We start from the raw sequence: 18,455 nt of genomic DNA on the forward strand, positions 1-18,455 counted from the left end.
AGACTGTGAGCCCACTGTTGGGTAGGGACTGTCTCTATATGTTGCCAACTTGTACTTCCCAAGCGCTTAGTACAGTGCTCTGCACCCAGTAAGGGCTCACTAAATACGATTGATTGATTGATTGATTGATTTTCACTGAGCCACGCTGCCAAGCGCTGTTCTAGGCGCTGGGGTTTACAAGGTGATCAGGTTGTCCCACGTGGGGCTCACAGTCTTATTCCCCATTTTACAGACGAGGGAGCTGAGGCACAGAGAACTTAAGTGGCTTGCCCGAGGTCACACAAGGTCACACAGCTGAGGAGTGGTGGGGCCGGGATTCGAAACCCATAACATAGTGCGGTGTAGTGCCAGGGACTGGGGGGTTGGGGGTCTCAGGATCAGGGGGCCGGGGGCCGAGGATCGGGGGGCCGGGTCCGAGGTTGGGGGTCGGGGGTCGGGGTCCGGGGGTCGGGGAGAGGCCGGACGAGGGCGGGATGGGCCTCGGGGCCCGGCCGGCCCTAATCTAGCGGTCCTCTGCCAGCCCCGCCCCTAGCCGGGACCCGCCCATCGGAGCCCCGGGGGTCCGGGCCGCTCTGATCCCGGGGGGCCGGTCCTGTGGGACGCTCAGGTCTGCTCCCCGAGGTCCGGCCGGCCCGGTCCGCTCAGGTCAGGGCCCGGGGGTCCGCTCAGGTCCGGTCCCGGGGGTCCGGCCCGCTCCTCACATCTGATCAGGTGCCGGGGGGCCCAGTCAGGTCCGGTCCTGGAGGTCCGGCCCGGTCCGGCCCGCTCAGAGCAGGTCAGGTCCCGGGGGTCCGGTCTGGTCTGATCCCGGGGGTCCGGTCCGGTCTGGTCCCAGAGGTCCGGCCTTGTCCGGCCCGCTCAGGTCAGGTCCCGGGGGTCCGGCCCGGTTTGGCCCTGTCAGATCAGGTCCAGGGGTCCGGTCCGGCCCACTCAGATCAGGTCAGGTCCTGGGGGTCCGGTCCGGTCTGGTCCCGGGGGTCCGGTCCAGTCTGGTCCCAGGGATTCGGCTCGGTTTGGCCCGAGATTAGGTCAGGTCCCGGGGGTCCAGTCCAGTCTGTTCCCGGGGATTCGGCTCGGTTTGGCCCGCTCAGGTCAGGTCCCGGGGGTCCGGTCCGGTTTGGTCCCGGAGGTCCGGCCCGGTTTGGCCCTGTCACGTCAGGTCCAGGGGTCCGGTCCGGTCCACTCAGATCAGGTCAGGTCCCGGGGGTCCGGTCCGGTCTGGTCCCGGGGGTCCGGTCTGGTCTAGTCCCAGAGGTCCGGTCCGGTCTGGTCCCGGAGGTCCGGCCCGGTTTGGCTCTGTCACATCAGGTCCAGGGGTCCGGTCCGGCCCACTCAGATCAGGTCAGGTCCTGGGGGTCCGGTCCGGTCTGGTCCCGGGGGTCCGGTCCGGTCTAGTCCTAGAGGTCCGGTCCTGTCCGGCCCGGTCAGGTCAGGTCCCGGGGGGGGGCGGTTCTGTCTGGTCCCAGAGGTCCGGCCTTGTCCGGCCCGCTCAGATTAGGTCCCGGGGGTCCGGTCCGGTCTGGTCCCAGAGGTCCGGCCTTGTCCGGCCCGCTCAGGTCAGGTCCCGGGGGTCCGGTCCGGTCTGACCCCTGGGGTTCGGTCCGGCCTGGTCCCGGGGGTCCGGTCAGGTCAGGTCCCGGGGTCCGGCCTTGTCCGGCCCGCTCAGGTCAGGTCCCGGGGGTCCGGTCCGGTCCGGTGAGGTCCGGGGGGTCAGTCCATCGGGGCGATGCTGCTGCGTTTCGGCGTGGTGGTCAGCCCGTCGTTTGGGGCCTGTCCGGAGCTGTGGGTGGTGGGCTCCCGGCCGGAGCTGGGCCGCTGGGAGCCCAGCGGGGCAGTGGCCTTGGAGCGGGCCGGACAGGGGCCCGGCCAGGGGCCCGGACTGTGGCTCGGAGAGGTGCGGCTAGCGGCCGGACCCACGGGCGATCACCACCGGGATCAGGACCAGCATCCGCAGCAGGGGCAGGACCCCCCCTCTTGGGACACTTTCTGGTACAAGTTCCTGAAACGCGAGCCCGGCGGAGACCTTACCTGGGAGGGTAATAACCAAAAACAACAACATTCATTCAATCCTATTTATTAACCGCCTACTGTGTGCAGTAAGAGGTCAATACTCTCCCCCTCTCCCCCTCCTCCCCCTCGTCCCCCTCTCCATCCCCCCCATCTTACCTCCTTCCCTTCCCCACAGCGCCTGTATATATGTATATATGTTTGTACATATTTATTACTCTATTTATTTATTTACTTATTTTACTTGTACATATCTATTCTATTTATTTTATTTTGTTAGTATGTTTGATTTTTTTTTTTTCCTCTGTCTCCCCCTTTTAGACCGTGAGCCCAATGTTGGGTAGGGACTGTCTCTATATGTTGCCAATTTGTACTTCCCAAGCGCTTAGTACAGTGCTGTGCACATAGTAAGCGCTCAATAAATATGATTGATTGATTGATTGATTGCAGAGCACTGGACTAAGCACGTGGGAAGTACAAGGAGAAGCAGTGTGGCTTAGTGGAAAGAGCGCGGGCTTTGGAGTCAGAGGTCATGGGTTCAAACCCCGGCTCCGCCAATTGTCAGCTGGGTGACTTTGGGCAAGTCACTTCACTTCTCTGGGCCTCAGTTACCCCATCTGGAAAATGGGGATAAAGACTGTGAGCCTCCCGTGGGACAACCTGATCACCTTGTAACCTCCCCAGCGCTTAGAACAGTGCTTTGCACATAGTAAGCGCTTAACAAATGCCATCATTATTATTATCATTAAGTCGGCAACACATAGAGGCGCTCCCTACCCAACAACAACCATAAGAATAACGATTGCAGTGTTTGTTAAGCGCTTACTACGTGCGCGAAGGGAGCAACGTGTCTCAGTGGAAAGAGCCCGGGTTTGGGAGTCAGAGGTCATGGGTTCTAATTCCAGCTCTGCCGCTTGTCAGCTGTGTGACTTTGGGTAAGTCACTTAATCAATCAATCAATCGTATTTATTGAGCGCTTACTGTGTGCAGAGCACTGTACTAAGCGCTTGGGAAGTACAAGTTGGCAACATATAGACAGTCCCTACCCAACAGTGGGCTCACTTCCCTAGGCCTCAGTTCCCTCATCTGGAAAATGGGAATTAAGACTGTGAGCCCCGTGTGGGGCAACCTGATTACCTTGTATCCCCCCAGTGCTTAGAACAGTGCTTGGCATAGTAAGTACTTAACAAATGCCACTGTTATTATTATTATTATTATTATTATTATTATTGTTATGTTTGGTTTTGTTTTCTGTCTCCCCCTTTTAGACTGTGAGCCCACTGTTGGGTAGGGACTGTCTCTATATGTTGCCAACTTGTACTTCCCAAGCCCTTAGTACAGTGCTTTGCACACAGTAAGCGCTCAATAAATATGATTGATTGATTGATTAAACTAGTCATTCATTCAATCATATTTATTGAGTGTTTGCTGTGTGCAGAGCACTGTACTAAGCGCTTGCACTGGGTTGGACACGAGTTGGACACAGTTCCTGTCCCACATGGGGCCTACAGTCTCCATTCCCATTTTACAGATGGGGTAGCTGAGGCACTGAAAAGTGAAGTGACATGCCCAAGGTCATATAGCAGACACGGGCAGGTCCAGGACCAGTACCCAGGTCCTTCTGACTCTAAGGCTCATGCTATACCCCCTAGACTGTGAACTCGTTTTGGGCTAGAAAGAGGTCATGGGTTCTAATCCTGGCTCTGCCACTTGTCAGCTGTATGACCTTGGGCAAGTAACTTACCTTCTCTGTGCCTCAGTTACCTCATCTGTAGAATGGGGATGAAGGCTGTGAGCCCCACAGGGGACAACCTGATTATCTTGTATCCACCCCAGTGCTTAGAACAGTGCTTGGCACATAGTAAGTGCTTAACAATAATAATAATAGCATTTATTAAGTGCTTAGCAATAATAATAGCATTTATTAAGTGCTTACTATGTGCCAAGCACTGTGGAGGTTACAAGGTGATCAGGTTGTCCCTTGTGGGGCTCACGGTCTTCATCCCCATTTTACAGATGAGGTAACTGAGGCTTAGCAAATACCAACATTGTTATCATTATTATTATCACTCTGTTGCCCTATGGTACTTTCCCAAGCATTTACTACAGTGCTCTGCACACAGTAAGCGCTCAGTAAATATGATTAAATGAATGAATGAGTGATAGAAGAGGGGAACACCCCCTTCCAGAATGCTGTACCCCATGTTGACAGGTCGCTTAGAAGCAGCATGGATCAGTAGAAAGAGCAGGGCTTTGTAGTCAGAGTTCATGGGTTCAAATCCCGGCTCTGCCAATTGTCAGCTGTGGGACTTAGGGCAAGTCATTTAACTTCTCTGTGCATCAGTTTCTTCATCTGTAAAATGGGGATTAAGACTGTGAACCTCATGTGGGACAGGGACTCCGTCCAACCTGATTAATTTATATCTACACCAGCACTTAGTACAGTGCCTGGCACATAGTAAACACTTATCAAATGCCATTAAAAACAAAACAGGTTGCTCCGTTTCTCAGCTTCACCTGACTGTCCCCATTCAACTGTATAAATTGGTTGGAAAGCATTATCTCCATTTTGTCTGAAGTATCATTCCATTTATCAGTGGTACATACTGAGCGCTTACTGTGTGGAAAAGTCCAGTGTCATAGAGGTGAGGTGGTAGATATGATCCCTGGCCATGACGAGCTTGTAGCGTACAAGGGGAAACATTAAAATGAATTTCAGGAAATGGAAATAGTAGAATCTTGGAGGTGTTTCTAAGTCCTGTGGGCCTGGGGTGTGTAACAAAGTGGTACTCACGACCAAGTACTTAGGTGATGCAGAGGGGAGGGTGGGTAGGAGAAATGAGGACTTAGTGAAGGAAGACCTCCTAAGATGGATCTAAGGAGGGTTGTGAAGGTGGGGAGGGTGGTGGACTGTCAGATATGAAAGAGGAGGGAGTTCCATTCATTCATTCATTCAATCGTATTTATTGAGCGCTTACTGTGTGCAGAGCACGGTACTAGGCCAGAGAGAGTACCTGGGCAAGGGATTAGCTGCAGGAGAGATAAGATTGAGGTACAGAGACTAGGTTGGCATTAGAGAAGTGAAGTGTGCTGATTGGGTTGTAATTATTTTGTACTTTCCCAAGTGCTTACCGTTCTCTGTACATGGTAAGTGCTCAATAAATACGACTGATTGATTGCTCAGTGTGGTGAGGTACGGGGAAGAGAACTGATTGCATGCTCATGGTAAGGCATGTTTGATGAGGAGCTGGGTGGGGAAACAGTAAAGGTTTTTGAAGAATGGAAAGCTTTGGATGGATTTATTTTTCGGAAAAAAAAATGATTCAGGCAGTAGGATGAAGTATGGACTGAAGTGGGTAAAGACAGGAGGTAGGGAGGTCTGAGGAGGTGGATGGAGCACAGGCTTTGGAGTCAGATGTCATGGGTTCAAATCCTGCCTCCGCCAATTGCCAGCTGTGACTTTGGGCAAGTCACTTCACTTCTCTGTGCCTCAGTTACCTCATCTTGTAAAATGGGGATTAAGACTGTGAGCCCCCCGTGGGACAACCTGATCAACTTGGAACTTCCCCAGTGCTTAGAACAGTGCTTTGCACATAGTAAGTGTGTAATAAATGCCATTATTATTATTATTATTATTTGCATTAAGCACTTACTGTGATCAGAGCACTGTACCAAGTGCTTGAGAAAGTCAAAGGGGAGGGATAACAAGAGTAATCACGTCTGCCCCGAAGGAGCTTACAGTCTACCCAGGGAGCGCTTGGGAGAGCACAGTATAAGAATAAACAGACACATTCCCTGCCCATCTGTGTCCCAGGCACAGATGGCTGCCATAAAGTGTACATCAGTAACTTTCACTGGTGGATTGAACTGAGGTTTACAAGTTTCTGTCTTGTTCACGATTCCCCTCTCAGCAGAGATAGTCTGCTGAAGCACTCACTTGCGTAGTCAGAGATGCCAATATTGGGAACCTTAACATGTATGATTATCATCGTTTTATCACAGTCTCAATTTGGCACTTTGGACAAATGAACCATCTTAGCACAAATTATTAGAAAATAGAATAATTTCCTTTACCTTAGGTATCTATTTTGCCTTAAACAGCAGTCTAAGAACTAAGCTATGGAAGTTCATCTGACTTAAGACGGTTCTAAATCCAATGGCACAAAAAAGGGTCCAGTTCATTCTGATGTCTGGACCTAATCATTATGTTAGTGATAGAGTGAATTTTCTAGCATTAGACCTATTCTGAGAAAACTTTTCCTCAATTCTTACCAGGTTAAACCTGGGAACAATCAGCTGCTGAGTTCTAGCTGAATACTGACTCTGTCTGACTTCTCTTTTCCCTAAAGATCAGCTATTCCATCATGTCTCTTTGTAGCTGAAGAAAAATTGTGGCATAGCCTCCAGTTGGCATATATTAAAAACTGCAATATGCCACCATAGACCCAGGGATTAGCAAAGAGATATAGAGAGCTTTTAATGTGTTTGAAGCGAGATCTCCAAAATGCAGGGCCATCCTTAGCTTCCCAAATCTCAAAAGTAATTCCTTATGTCCCTGGACTATTTTAGAACAGGAATTGTAGTAACAACCTATCTTGTGACCAACTACAGTCCTCCTCAGTCCTCCTTCTCTGCCCCCTCCAACTTCTATTGAGAGCATTCTCATGTTTTTGCATTCAATTATTTTTAATTTTAACATGGGTTTTTATATTCATTTGTTCTTCTGGGTTCACCTTTATTTGTTGCCATAAGACTGTGCACCACCTTTTTGATAATAAGTAGATATATAATAATAGAATATTATCAATCAATTGCATTTATTGAGCTTTTACTGTGCACAGAGCGTCGTTCTAACCTTTTGGGAGAGTACAAAATAACGGATACATTCCCTGTCCACAACGAGAAGAAGAAAACAATGACGAATGCTTCAATCAAATTACATTGTTTTATTTGTTAGTAATGATAAAAAGCAAGAAATAAGCTTGGAGAGTTGTTTCTAAGTAATATGTTCTTCAGGGCTCGCCTTAGGGCAGGAACAGCTTTTCGAGTTTATAATGTAACTTGAATGCAAGGAGTGCCTGATCTGGGGAGTTGAAAAAAAAAGGCCTATTTTGAGCATAAAATAAACTTTACAATGTTCAGAAGCAAGTGTGTGGTAAAGATGCTAATAAATACATTAAATTAAAAATAACCAATTAATCATAACAAGTGGCCAAGTTTGCTTTTCCCCAGGAACATACAGTATAGTAGATGACCACAAGCCAGCTTATTCTTGATGCCATTGGTTTCACCAGTGATTCACTAGGGTAGTCATTAAAATAATAGTAGTCTCTGCTAAGCATTTACTATGAATGGGGCATTTTATTTTTGTAGAATCATTTAGTTACTTTTCTCAGTAGCTCAATTTATTCATGTTGAAAATAGTAATAATAATGATGGCATTTGTTAATCGCTTTGTGCCAAGCACTGTTCTAAGAGCTGGGGTAGATACAAGGTTATCAGGTTGTCCCACATGGGCTCACAGTCTTAATCCCCATTTTACAGATGAGGTAACTGAGGCCCACAGAAGTTAAGTGACTTGCCCAGTCACAGAAGAGGCAAGTGGTGAAGCGGGGATTAGAACCCATGACCTCTGACTCCCAAGCCTGTGCTCTTTCCACTAAGTCACACTGAAACAGATGTAGTAATTCCTGCATCATTCCTGACAAGGCATTGTGAGGATCAGTGACTTATTTTCTAAAGTTTTTGACTTTCTCTACAGAAAGGTACTGTGTGTATTCAAAGCTTTATTATGTTATTCCCTAGAAATATTTGCAACTACCCTGTAATACATCTGCTCAGTACTGAATCAAAGCTTTTCAAAAAATGGTCAAGAATGAAGATTACAGAGCTTCTTCTCATTGTTATGCAGCATCAATCAATCAATCAATCATATTTATTGAGCACTTACTGTGTGCAGAGCACTGTACTAAGCGCTTGGGAAGTACAAGTTGGCAACATATAGAGACAGTCCCTACCCAACAGTGGGCTCACAGTCTAAAAGGGGAGACAAAGAACAAAACCATACATACTAACAAAATAAAATAAATAGAATAGATATGTACAAGTAAAATAAATAAATAAATAGAGAAATAAATATTTACAAACATATATACATATATACAGGTGCTGTGGGGAAGGGAAGGAGGTAAGATGGGGGGATGGAGAGGGAGAGCATGTCTTCAACTCTTGAATTCATAGGTCAGTCAATTCGATCAATCAGCAGTATTTACTGAATGCTTACTTTGTGCATTCATTCATTCAATCGTATTTATTGAGCACTTACTGTGTGCAGAACACTGTACTTAGCACTTGGGAAATACAAGTAGGTGACATATAGAGACAGTCCCTACCCAACAATGGGCTTGCAGTCTAGAAGCAGAGAGCTATAGTACATGCTTAGGACTAGTACTAAGCTTCTTGTCCTGAAAGAACTTTGTTCTGCACAGGACACATCCACCAAATATGGGCAATGTTTATGGGCAATGGTTTAGCCAAAGCTTAGCCCTCAGAAGCAACGTGGGCTAGTAGAAAGAGCATGGGACTGGGAGTCAGAGGACCTGGGTTCTAATTCCGGCTCCACTCCTTGTCTGCTATGGGACTTTAGGCAAGTCACGTAACTTCTCTGGGCCTCAGTTAAGTCATCTGTAAAATGGGGATTAAAACTGTGAGCCCTATGTAGGACAGGGACTATGTCCAACCCGATTATCTTGTATCTACCCCAGCGCTTAATACACTGCCTGGCACATAATAAGCATTTAACAAATACCGTTGAAAAATGCTTGTCTAAAAAGACATGAATCAATCAATTGCAGCTATTAAGCCCTTACTGTTTGCAGACCACTGTACTAAGCACTTGGGAGAGGACAGTATAACAAAGTTATGGCTCTTAGTACAGTGCTTGTCACATAGAAAGTGCTTAACAAACACCATTATCATCATCAACCCCAGGCAACAGGGCACAATGAATACATAGTTTATTTACATGTGTGTACTGGCTGTATGCCTATGTTACTATCTGAGGGAAGAAGGGAGTTGCATGAGTTGCCTACTGAGGGAAGATTTAGGTGGAGGCAGGTAGATTGAGAAATCATCCTTTGTTTAAAGTTATTGAAGAGGTAGAGTAGCTCTGTTTAAATGAGGAAAGGGAAAGAACTTGATGGGTCTGAACAGAAACGTTAGGTTCATGTTTCCCCACTCATTCATTCATTCATTCAATAATATTTACTTAGTACAGTGTTCTGCTTACTGTGTACAGAGCACTGTACTAAGTGCTTGGAAAGTACAATTCCGCAATAGAGACAATCCCTGCCATAACGGGATCACAGTCTAGAAGGGAGGAGACAGACATCGAAACAAGTAAACAGACATCAATAGCATCAATATAAATAAATAGAATTATAGATATGTACACATCAAAACAAGTAAACAGGCATTAATATAAATAAATAGAATTATAGATATGTACATAAGTACAAAAGTGCTGTGGGGTCGGGGGTAGAGCAAAGGGAGCAAGTCGGGGCAATGGGGAGGGGTGGGGGAGCTGAGGAAAAGGGGGGCTAAGTCTGGGAAGGCCTCTTGGAGGAGGTGAGCCTTCAGTAGGACTTTGAAGTGGGGAATGTGATTGTTTGGCGGATTTGAGGAGGGAGGGCATTCCAGGCCAGAGGTGGGACGTGGGCCAGGGGTCGACAGCGGGACAGGCGAGAACGAGGCACAGTGAGAGGGTTAGCACCAGAGGTGAGGTAGGAGGGGGCAAGGTTATGGAGAGCTTTGAAGCCAATAATGAGGATCTTTTGCTTGATACAGAGGTTGATAGGCAACCACTGGAGATTTTTGAGGAGAGGCTGACATGCCCAGTGCATTTCTCTGGACAGATAATCTGCGCAGCAAAGTGAAGTATATACTGAAGTGGGGAGAGACAGGAGGTTGGGAGGTCAGAAAGGATGCTGATACAGTAATCCAGTCATGATAGGTTGAGTGACTGAAGTGGGGAGAGATGGACTGAATGCTTTTTGTTGATAAATGATCCATGCAGCAGTGTAAAGTATGGGATGAAGTGGGAAGAGACAGAACGCAGGGAGGTCAGCAAGGAGGCAGGTGCAGTAATCAAGGTGGAATAGGATATGTGGGTTTTTTTTGTTTTGTTTTCGTTTTGTTTTGTTGTCTGTCTTCCCCTTCTAGACTGTGAGCCCATTTTTGGGTAGGGGCCATCTCTATATATTGCCAACTTATACTTCCCAAGTGCTTAGTACAGTGCTCTGCCCACAGTAAGCGTTCAATAAATACGATTGAATGAACGAATGAAGGAAGGAATGGATAAGTGCTTAGATAAGGATGGTAGCAGCTTGGGTGGAGAGGAAAGGGCAGATTTTAGCAATGTTGTGAAGGTAAAACCGACGGGATTTGGTGACAGATTGAATATCAAAATATCCTTCAATCAATCAATCAATCGTATTTATTGAGCACTTACTGTGTGCAGAGCACTCTACTAAGCACTTGGGAAGTGCAAGTTGGCAACATATAGAGACAGTCCCTACCCAACAGTGGGTAGAGGCCTTTCCTGACTTTGACCTCATTTCCTCTTCTCCCACTTCCTTCTGCGTTGCCCTTGAACTTGGATTTGTCTCCTTTTTTCACCCCCCGCCCCTCAGCCCCACAGCAGCACCCATGTACATAGCCTTAATTCATTTATTTATATAATGTTTGCCTCCTCCTTTAGACTGTAAGCTCACTGTGGGCAGGGAACGTGTCTACCAACTTTGTTGAATTTTACTCTCCTAAGCACACAGTAAGTGCTCAATAAATATGATTGATTGATTGGGTCACGATGGGGAGAGAGTATGCTAGGAGAAGCCTACAGGGTGAGAGATGTTGAGTCTTTATACTATTATGGCTAGGTCCTGCTTTAATGAGCTGCTCTTATGTTCATTTTGAAAGGCTTATTTAAATGAGTAATTCCATATTCAAGATTAGTTGGGTCTCCTCCAACTGATAATTGTTTCAATTTTCTACACTGACCAGGGAGACTTGGCTATAAAGTTGCAGATAACTGAGCGCCCTGCACATCAGAAGTATATATATTAGAAGTATAAGATATGTATAAGGTAAGAAGCTTAGCAGTTTTAATTTCCTGATTCATGTGCTCACAATATTCAATTGTAATGTCACATAATCATGTATTTTTTTTCTCTAAGCTTTTGCTCATTTAAATTTTAGGGGATTGAAGGGATTATTATGACAGGATTTAAAAAGTTAGGCAGCAAAAATTATGATTAAGCTTCCAAAATTTTTCCAATGAGATTATGCAGTGCTTTGTTACGGCATTTGTTCAGCATTTAATATGTGCCAGGCACTGGACTAAGCACTGGGGTAGATACACACTAATTCATTTATTCAATCAGTCGCATTTATTGAGCACTTACTGTATGCAGAACACTGTACTAAGCACTTGGGAGAGTACAATACAGAAATAAACAGACACATTCCCTGCCCACAGTGAGTTTATAGTATAATTAGGTTGGATATAGTCCCTGTCTCCCATGGGGCTCACAGTTATAATTCTCATTTTATAGGTGAGGTAACTGAGACAGAGAGAAGTTCATTCATTCATTCAATCGTATTTATTGAGCGCTTACTGTGTGAAGAGCACTGTACTAATCGCTTGGTAAGTACAAATCGGCAACATATAGAGATGGTCCCTACCCAACATCAGGCTTACTTGCCCAAGGTCATATAGCAGACAAGTGGTGGAGCCAGGATTAGAACTCAGATCCTTCTGGTTCCCAGAGCCGTGATCTATCCACTAGCTCAAACTGCTTTTCTATAATGTCATGTTGTCCCCTGGCACTGTTATAGTGTTCTAGGAAATACTACTTGCTCCTTTTGGTGTTTCTTTACACATTCAAAAACAGGTTATTTTGACAGTAAGATTTATGTTCCCGGGTTGCATTTAAACTAGTAGAATGTAATCTTTTCCCATTTACTAGCAAGATGGACATGCCTCTCCAATCTGCTTAGTCTGGCCCAGTGTCTCACAACTACAGTGCTTTGCATTGAGATTTGAGCAGGCTGAATTTGAAGGATACACCATTACCTGCCCTTGAAAGTCACTGAATTCCATCAACCACTTTTGACAACTGAAAGCTTCACATATCGGTCTGTGTTCATTTGACTTTGTCACCAGGGGACTTTTCTCTGGCTTAGATGAAATCTGTCCGCCTAGTTTTTCTCTGCATTTCAAGATCAGTTAATGCCTTATGGTAGAATTTGGGGGGAAATTCATTTTAGAAAGCATTTTTCGCACTCACCCAGGGAAGGCAGTGGAATTGAATTGCAGTCTTTCATGCGAAAAACTGTTTTTTGAATAGGCTGAAGCAGGGTGTTTATTGTTTAATCAATTTTCTGAATGGTGAAGTTAGGTTTTATTAGTGAAGTGATCCAGTTAGTGGAGAAAATTAGTAACAGCAAACTACAATATTTTCTTTTTTAAAAAAGTAGTTGTTTTGCATATATTAGTACTGAAAACAGGTGTTTTGAATATATCAGTACTCTGCCTAGAACAAAGAGGCTCACTAATGCTTTTGAGGATTTTGTCATTAGAACGTTGTCAGACTTTCAACTTGAAGAATAACTTGAACATGTTTTGAAAACATTACTTCATTTCAATAGCAGCCAACTAGAGACAATTTTTAAGCTGGAAAACAAATCAACTTTGGTGGAACAACTTTCTCTTGGGTCAAAGGGCAGGGCATTCTTATCTGGGGACTCCCATATTTTGGAGGAGGACAGGGAAGGTCCTTAAGGCCTGGAGCTTGTTGTGGACAGGGAATGTGTCTGTTTATCATTATACTGTACTCTCCCAAGTGCTTAGTACAGTGCTCTGAATGCAGTAAGTGCTCAATAAACATGATTGACTGCATGGAGGATGCTGAGAATCGTAGCTCCAAGGTGGTTGAGAGCTGGCACACTGGCACATTGGCACACCCCCCAGTTAGATTGTTTTTCCTGGAGTAGGGAGTAGTTACAGTTAAAAGATGGGAGAGAGGCTGAGGAGGATGAGGATAGGGTAGCGTCAGCAAGGAGCAAGTCAATGGTGACCTTTGGGGAGAGAGAGAGTCATCTCAGTTGAATCAAGGGGGCAGAAACTGGATTGCAGAAGGACAAGAAGGGAGTTGGAGGAGAGGGCAAAGGGGTGGTGGGTGTTTACAACTTTGGTGAGTGTTTACAACCCATTCGAGGGCAGTAGCTGGTGGGTACAGAGGAATCATCAGGCTTTTTTAGAATAGGATATGAGTATGTTTGAAGGCAGAAGGAAAGGGGCCATCAGAAGACTGAACTCCTTATCTTCCCTCCCAAACCCTGCCCTCTCCCTGACTTTCCCATCACTGTTTCCCATCATCCCCTTCTAGACTGTGAGCCCACTGTTGGGTAGGGACCATCTGTATATGTTGCCAACGTGTACTTCCCAAGGACTTAGTACAGTGCTCTGCACACAGTAAGTGCTCAATAAATGTGATTGAATGAATGAATGAATGAATGTTGACGGCACTACCATCCTTCCCATCTCACAAGCCCGCAACCTTGGTGTCATCCTTGACTCCGCTCTTTCGTTCACCCCTCACATCCAATCCTTCACCAAAACCTGCTGGTCTCACCTCTGCAACATCGCCAAGATCTGCCCTTTCCTCTCCATTCAAACCACTACCCTGCTCGTTCAATCTCTCATCCTATCCTGACTGGATTACTGCATCAGCCTTCTCTCTGATCTCCCATCCTCCTGTCTCCCCCCACTTCAGTCTATACTTCTTGCCGCTGCCCGGATCGTCTTTGTGCAGAAATGCTCTGGGCATGTTACTCCCCTCCTCAAAAATCTCCAGTGGCTACCAATCAACCTACGCATCAGGCAAAAACTCCTCACTCTCGGCTTCAAGGCTGTCCATCACCTCGCCCCCTCCTACCTCACCTCCCTTCTCTCCTTCTACAGCCCAGCCCACACTCTCCACTCCTCTGCCGCTAACCTCCTCACTGTGCCTCATTCTCGCCTGTCCCGCCATCGACCGCCGGCCCACGTCCTCCCCCGGCCTGGAATGCCCTCCCTCCGCACATCCGCCAAGCTAGCTCTCTTCCTCTCTTCAAAGTCCTACTGAGAGCTCACCTCCTCCAGGAGGCCTTCCCAGACTGAGCCCCCTCCTTCCTCTCCCCCTCCTCCCCCTCCCCATCCCCCGCCTTACATCCTTCCCCTCCCCACAGCACCTTTATATATGTATATATGTTTGTACGTATTTACTACTCTATTTATTTATTTATTTTACTCGTACATATTTATTCTATTTATTTTATTTTGTTAATATGTTTTGTTTTGTTGTCTGTCTCCCCCTTCTAGACTGTGAGCCCGCTGTTGGGTAGGGACTGTCTCTATATGTTGCCACCTTGTACTTCCCAAGCACTTAGTACAGTGCTCTGCACACAGTAAGTGCTCAGTAAATACGATTGAATGAATGAATGCATCAGAAAGTGAGTGGTTTAAGATGGCAACCAGGGAGGAAGGCATTTGGGCCCATCTGTCTTGTAGAAGGAGAGAAGGGTTGGAATGAAGGCACAGGTTTCAAAAGCAGGTGGAAGATCTCTTCTGGAGAGCAGATAGTAATAATAATAATAATAACAATTATAATAATAATGACATTTGTTAAGCACTTACTATGTGCCAAGCACTGTTCTCAGTGCTGGGGAGGTTACAAGATTTTCAGGTTGTCCACGTGGGGCTCACAGTTTTAATCCCCATTTTGCAGATGAGGTAACTGAGGCACAGAGAAGTTAAGTGACTTGCCCAAAGTCACACAGCTGACAAGTGGTGGAGCAGGGATTAGAACCCACAACCTCTGATTCCCAAGCCTATGCTCTTTCCACTGAGCAACACTGCTTCTCTGATGGTCTGGATGTCAGTAGTAGTGGAGAACCTGGATAAGCTCATGCCTGGTGGTTTTTATTGCATCAAAGCAGTGGCAAGGCCATCAGGGGCAAAAGAGGGTGAAGATGGCGGCCTTGAAGACTTCAGAAGGCAGTTAAGGATCTGGAATCAATCAGAAAGAGGTGAAGTAATGTTGCCAAGTGGAAGAGAAGGTGGGTTCAAATACCACTGATAATGATGGTGATGATGATAATGGTAATTGGAGAAGCAGAGTGGCTCAGTGCGAAGAGCCCCACGTGGGACAACCTGATCACCTTGTATCTCCCTTATCTCTTAGAACAGTGCTTGGCACATAGTAAGTGCTTAACAAATGCCATTATTATTATTATCATTATTATTATTATTATTATTCTGTATCATCTGGGAGTGAGCCAGATTTTAGTGATGAGAGGAGGAGGAGGAGGAGGAGGAGGAGGAGGAGGAGGAGGAGGAGGTGATGACTGGGCCAGGAAGAATTTGAAGTGACCACAGTCAAGTTCCAAGGTTTTCACCACCAATATTCCACAGCAGGAGAACAGGAGCAGAGGAAGCATGTGTTGGTGGTGATGTCGAAGGTTGGTGGTGAGAGATGGAGAGAGGGATAGGGGATGAAGGAATTGAGTTTCTCGGAGAGGGTGGAGTTGAAGGCATGGATTCATGCATCAAGAGAGGAGGATACCTAGTTTGTCCAAGTGGCAAGTAGATATGGTCAAGAGATCAGTGGTCTCTGTGTGGGAGAGAGAAAAGTTCGGCACGGAGGGGAGGTATGGGGAAAAGGCAGGTTAAGAGGTTGTGTCAGAGAGTGAGATTTCAATGCTGATGTGGTTAGAAGTGGTACTGTGACTAGTGATGAGAGCCAATGGATATCTTTGTCCATGGATTTGTGCACTTGGCTAAGTCTTTGCAGTTGGATCTGTGACCTTTGGGGCATTTGATTTTTGCCCCACAGCACTTATGTACAAGTCTATAAATTATATATTAAAAAATATTTGTTTGTATTAATGTCTGTCTCCCCCTCTGGACTGGAAGCTCAGTGTGGGGAGGGAATGTGCCTACCAACTCTGTGGTATTGTACTCTCCCAAGCACTCAGTACAGTGCTCTGCACATAGTGAGTACTCAATAAATACCATTGATGTGATGATGATGATTCATCTGGCAGTGAACCACATTTTGATGATGGGAGAAGGAGGAGGAGTGACTGGGCCAGGAAGAAGTCTCCCACGATGGAGGGGGATTCTTCAGTCACATCTTGGCATAAGGGGTGATGGTAGAGGATGGGTTGGATGGACTGCAGCTGATTGGGTGAGTTGCTAGGGATGGATGGTTTGGGGCAGTAGCAAGAGAGGATCTTGGGGATGTGATGAGACATAGTGTGGGGTGGGGGGTCATGGTGAAGTCTCAAGTCCTGAGTGACCATAGTTTCTGGTCCCTGGTCCCCAGTGACCATGGCTTCTGGTCTTTGGCCCCAGGAGGCTCTGGATCCCCAACTTTTTAAAGTTGTGAAGGCATGCGCTCTGGACAGTGATCAAGCAATCAATTGTATTTACTATTTACTGTGGGCAGAGCACATACTAAGGGCTTGGGAGAGTACAATAGAGTAAGTAGACAAAATCCCTCCTCTCAAGGAATGTCAGTCTAATAGGGGAGCCATCACCAAAATACATTACAGGTAGGGGGAAGCAACAAAGTTTAAAGATGTGTGCCAAAGTGCCCTGGGAATAAGGTGAGTAATTAAGTGCTGAGGGAATTTGGACTGAAGTGTATAGGTGATGCAGTGAGGAGGGAAATGGGGTAAGGACTTGAGAGGTTTGTCAAGGAAGGCTTCCTGGAGGAGATGTGATTTTAGTAGGGCCTTGAAGATGGGGAGAGTGATGATGGTCTGTTAGATATGAAGCAGGAGGGGATTTCAGGCAGGAGGGAGGACTTGAGCAAGGTGTCAATGATGAGAGAGGAGAGAGGGAGGCACAGTGAGTGGGCTGGTATTAGAAGAGCAAAGCATGCAGGCAGGGTTGGAGTCGGGGAGAAACCAGGAGAAGTAAGGGGAAGAGAGCTGATTGAGGGCCTTAAAGCTGTTGGTCAGGAGTTTCTTCTTGATATAGAAGTGGATGGGAAAACAATGGAGGTTTTTGAGGAGTGGGGAGATGTGTGCAGAGCATGGGGAGAGGATGTCCCATTAGGCCTCAGGGTGTCTGCAGGCTGGTGTCTGAGACGGGGGAGAAATCAGCAGAGAAGGGAGGTCCTTGAAGGCAAGCACAGGGAGGAGCCCCACCAGGAGGCTTCAGGGCTTCAACAATTGTGGGTCCGGTGATGAAGTAGAAAATGCCTGGGTGGGATCTCGTGCCACACCATCCATTTCAGGACTGGCATTCTAGCAAATGTAATCAGCCAAGCAAAGGGTGATTCCTGAAACTAGTTGCTTTTGAAAACAGTAGCTTGATATTCCATCAGTTCAAACTGTAAGTTCATTATGAGCAGGGACTGTGTCCACTATTCTGTTACACAGTACTCTCCCAACCGCTTGGTATGTTACTCTGCAAATAGTAAGCACTCAGTAAATACCATTGGTGACGAGTCCCTGAAGTCTGTAAACTCACTGTGGGCAGGGAATGTGTCTGCTAATTCTGTTGTACTCTTCCAAGTGCTTAGTACAGTACTCTGCACATAGTAAGTGCTCAATAAATACTATTGATTGATTGACTGATTAACTGATTCAAAAATGAATGGCTCTAGGCCTCTGGAAAAACAAGGCAACCAGACATCTTAACCTCTGGTGCAAAAACAACAAAACAAAACAAAAACAAACTCCCCAAGCAGGAGAAGCCACAGCTAGTTATCATCATCATCATCATCAATCGTATTTATTGAGCGCTTACTGTGTGCAGAGCACTGGACTAAGCACTTGGGAAGTACAAGCTGGCAAAATATATAGACAGTCCCTACCCAACAGTGGGCTCACAGTCTAGAAGGGGGAGACAGAGAACAAAACCAAACATACTAACAAAATAAAATAAATAGAATAGATATGTACAAGTAAAATAAATAAATAAATAGAGTAATAAATATGTACAAACATATATACATATATACAGGTGCTGTGGGGAAGGAAAGGAAGTAAGATGGGGGGATGGAGAGGGGAGCTAGTTGTTTATGATGCTTTCTTTCTTGATTGCACTTGAAATAAATGACTAGGCACTTAAACTTCAGGGGCGCTTCATTCATTAGTAGTTTAAATGAAGGTTTCATTGTTACCTATTGATTTGCAAGTGTTTTCACTTTTGAAGCCTTTGACAGACTCAAGGGTTTCAAAAAAGAGACTTTGATTCAGGAGAGGGCTCTTTTTGAAGTTTTAAAAATAAAATTTCACAAACTATTTCACAAACCCAGAAATCCCTCAGATTACTGATTCTTAATTTTTGGTACAAAGTCATAGTTGTGAGAGTTGGGGTTTTCAAAATGACATTG

At 46.1% G+C, this 18,455-nt stretch overlaps 1 protein-coding gene across 2 annotated transcripts in view; it reads left to right on the forward strand.

The window, feature by feature from the left end:
• The first annotated feature begins 587 nt into the window (after nt 1–587).
• The window catches only part of EPM2A (EPM2A glucan phosphatase, laforin), an 86,618-nt gene continuing 68,750 nt past the window's right edge, over nt 588–18,455 (forward strand). The window contains exon 1 of one of the 2 annotated variants that reach the window (XM_038742158.1): nt 588–775. Coding sequence is in view for 1 of the 2 variants with exons in the window: in XM_038742157.1 (XP_038598085.1) it covers nt 1,727–2,036 (310 nt within the window). In the remaining variant the exon portion in view is untranslated. Of the gene's footprint in view, nt 2,037–18,455 lie in introns of both variants that reach the window. The other variant, XM_038742157.1, reaches the window with a different exon arrangement.

This window comes from Tachyglossus aculeatus, chromosome 2 (assembly GCF_015852505.1).
Source record: "Tachyglossus aculeatus isolate mTacAcu1 chromosome 2, mTacAcu1.pri, whole genome shotgun sequence".
Lineage (NCBI taxonomy): Eukaryota > Metazoa > Chordata > Mammalia > Monotremata > Tachyglossidae > Tachyglossus > Tachyglossus aculeatus.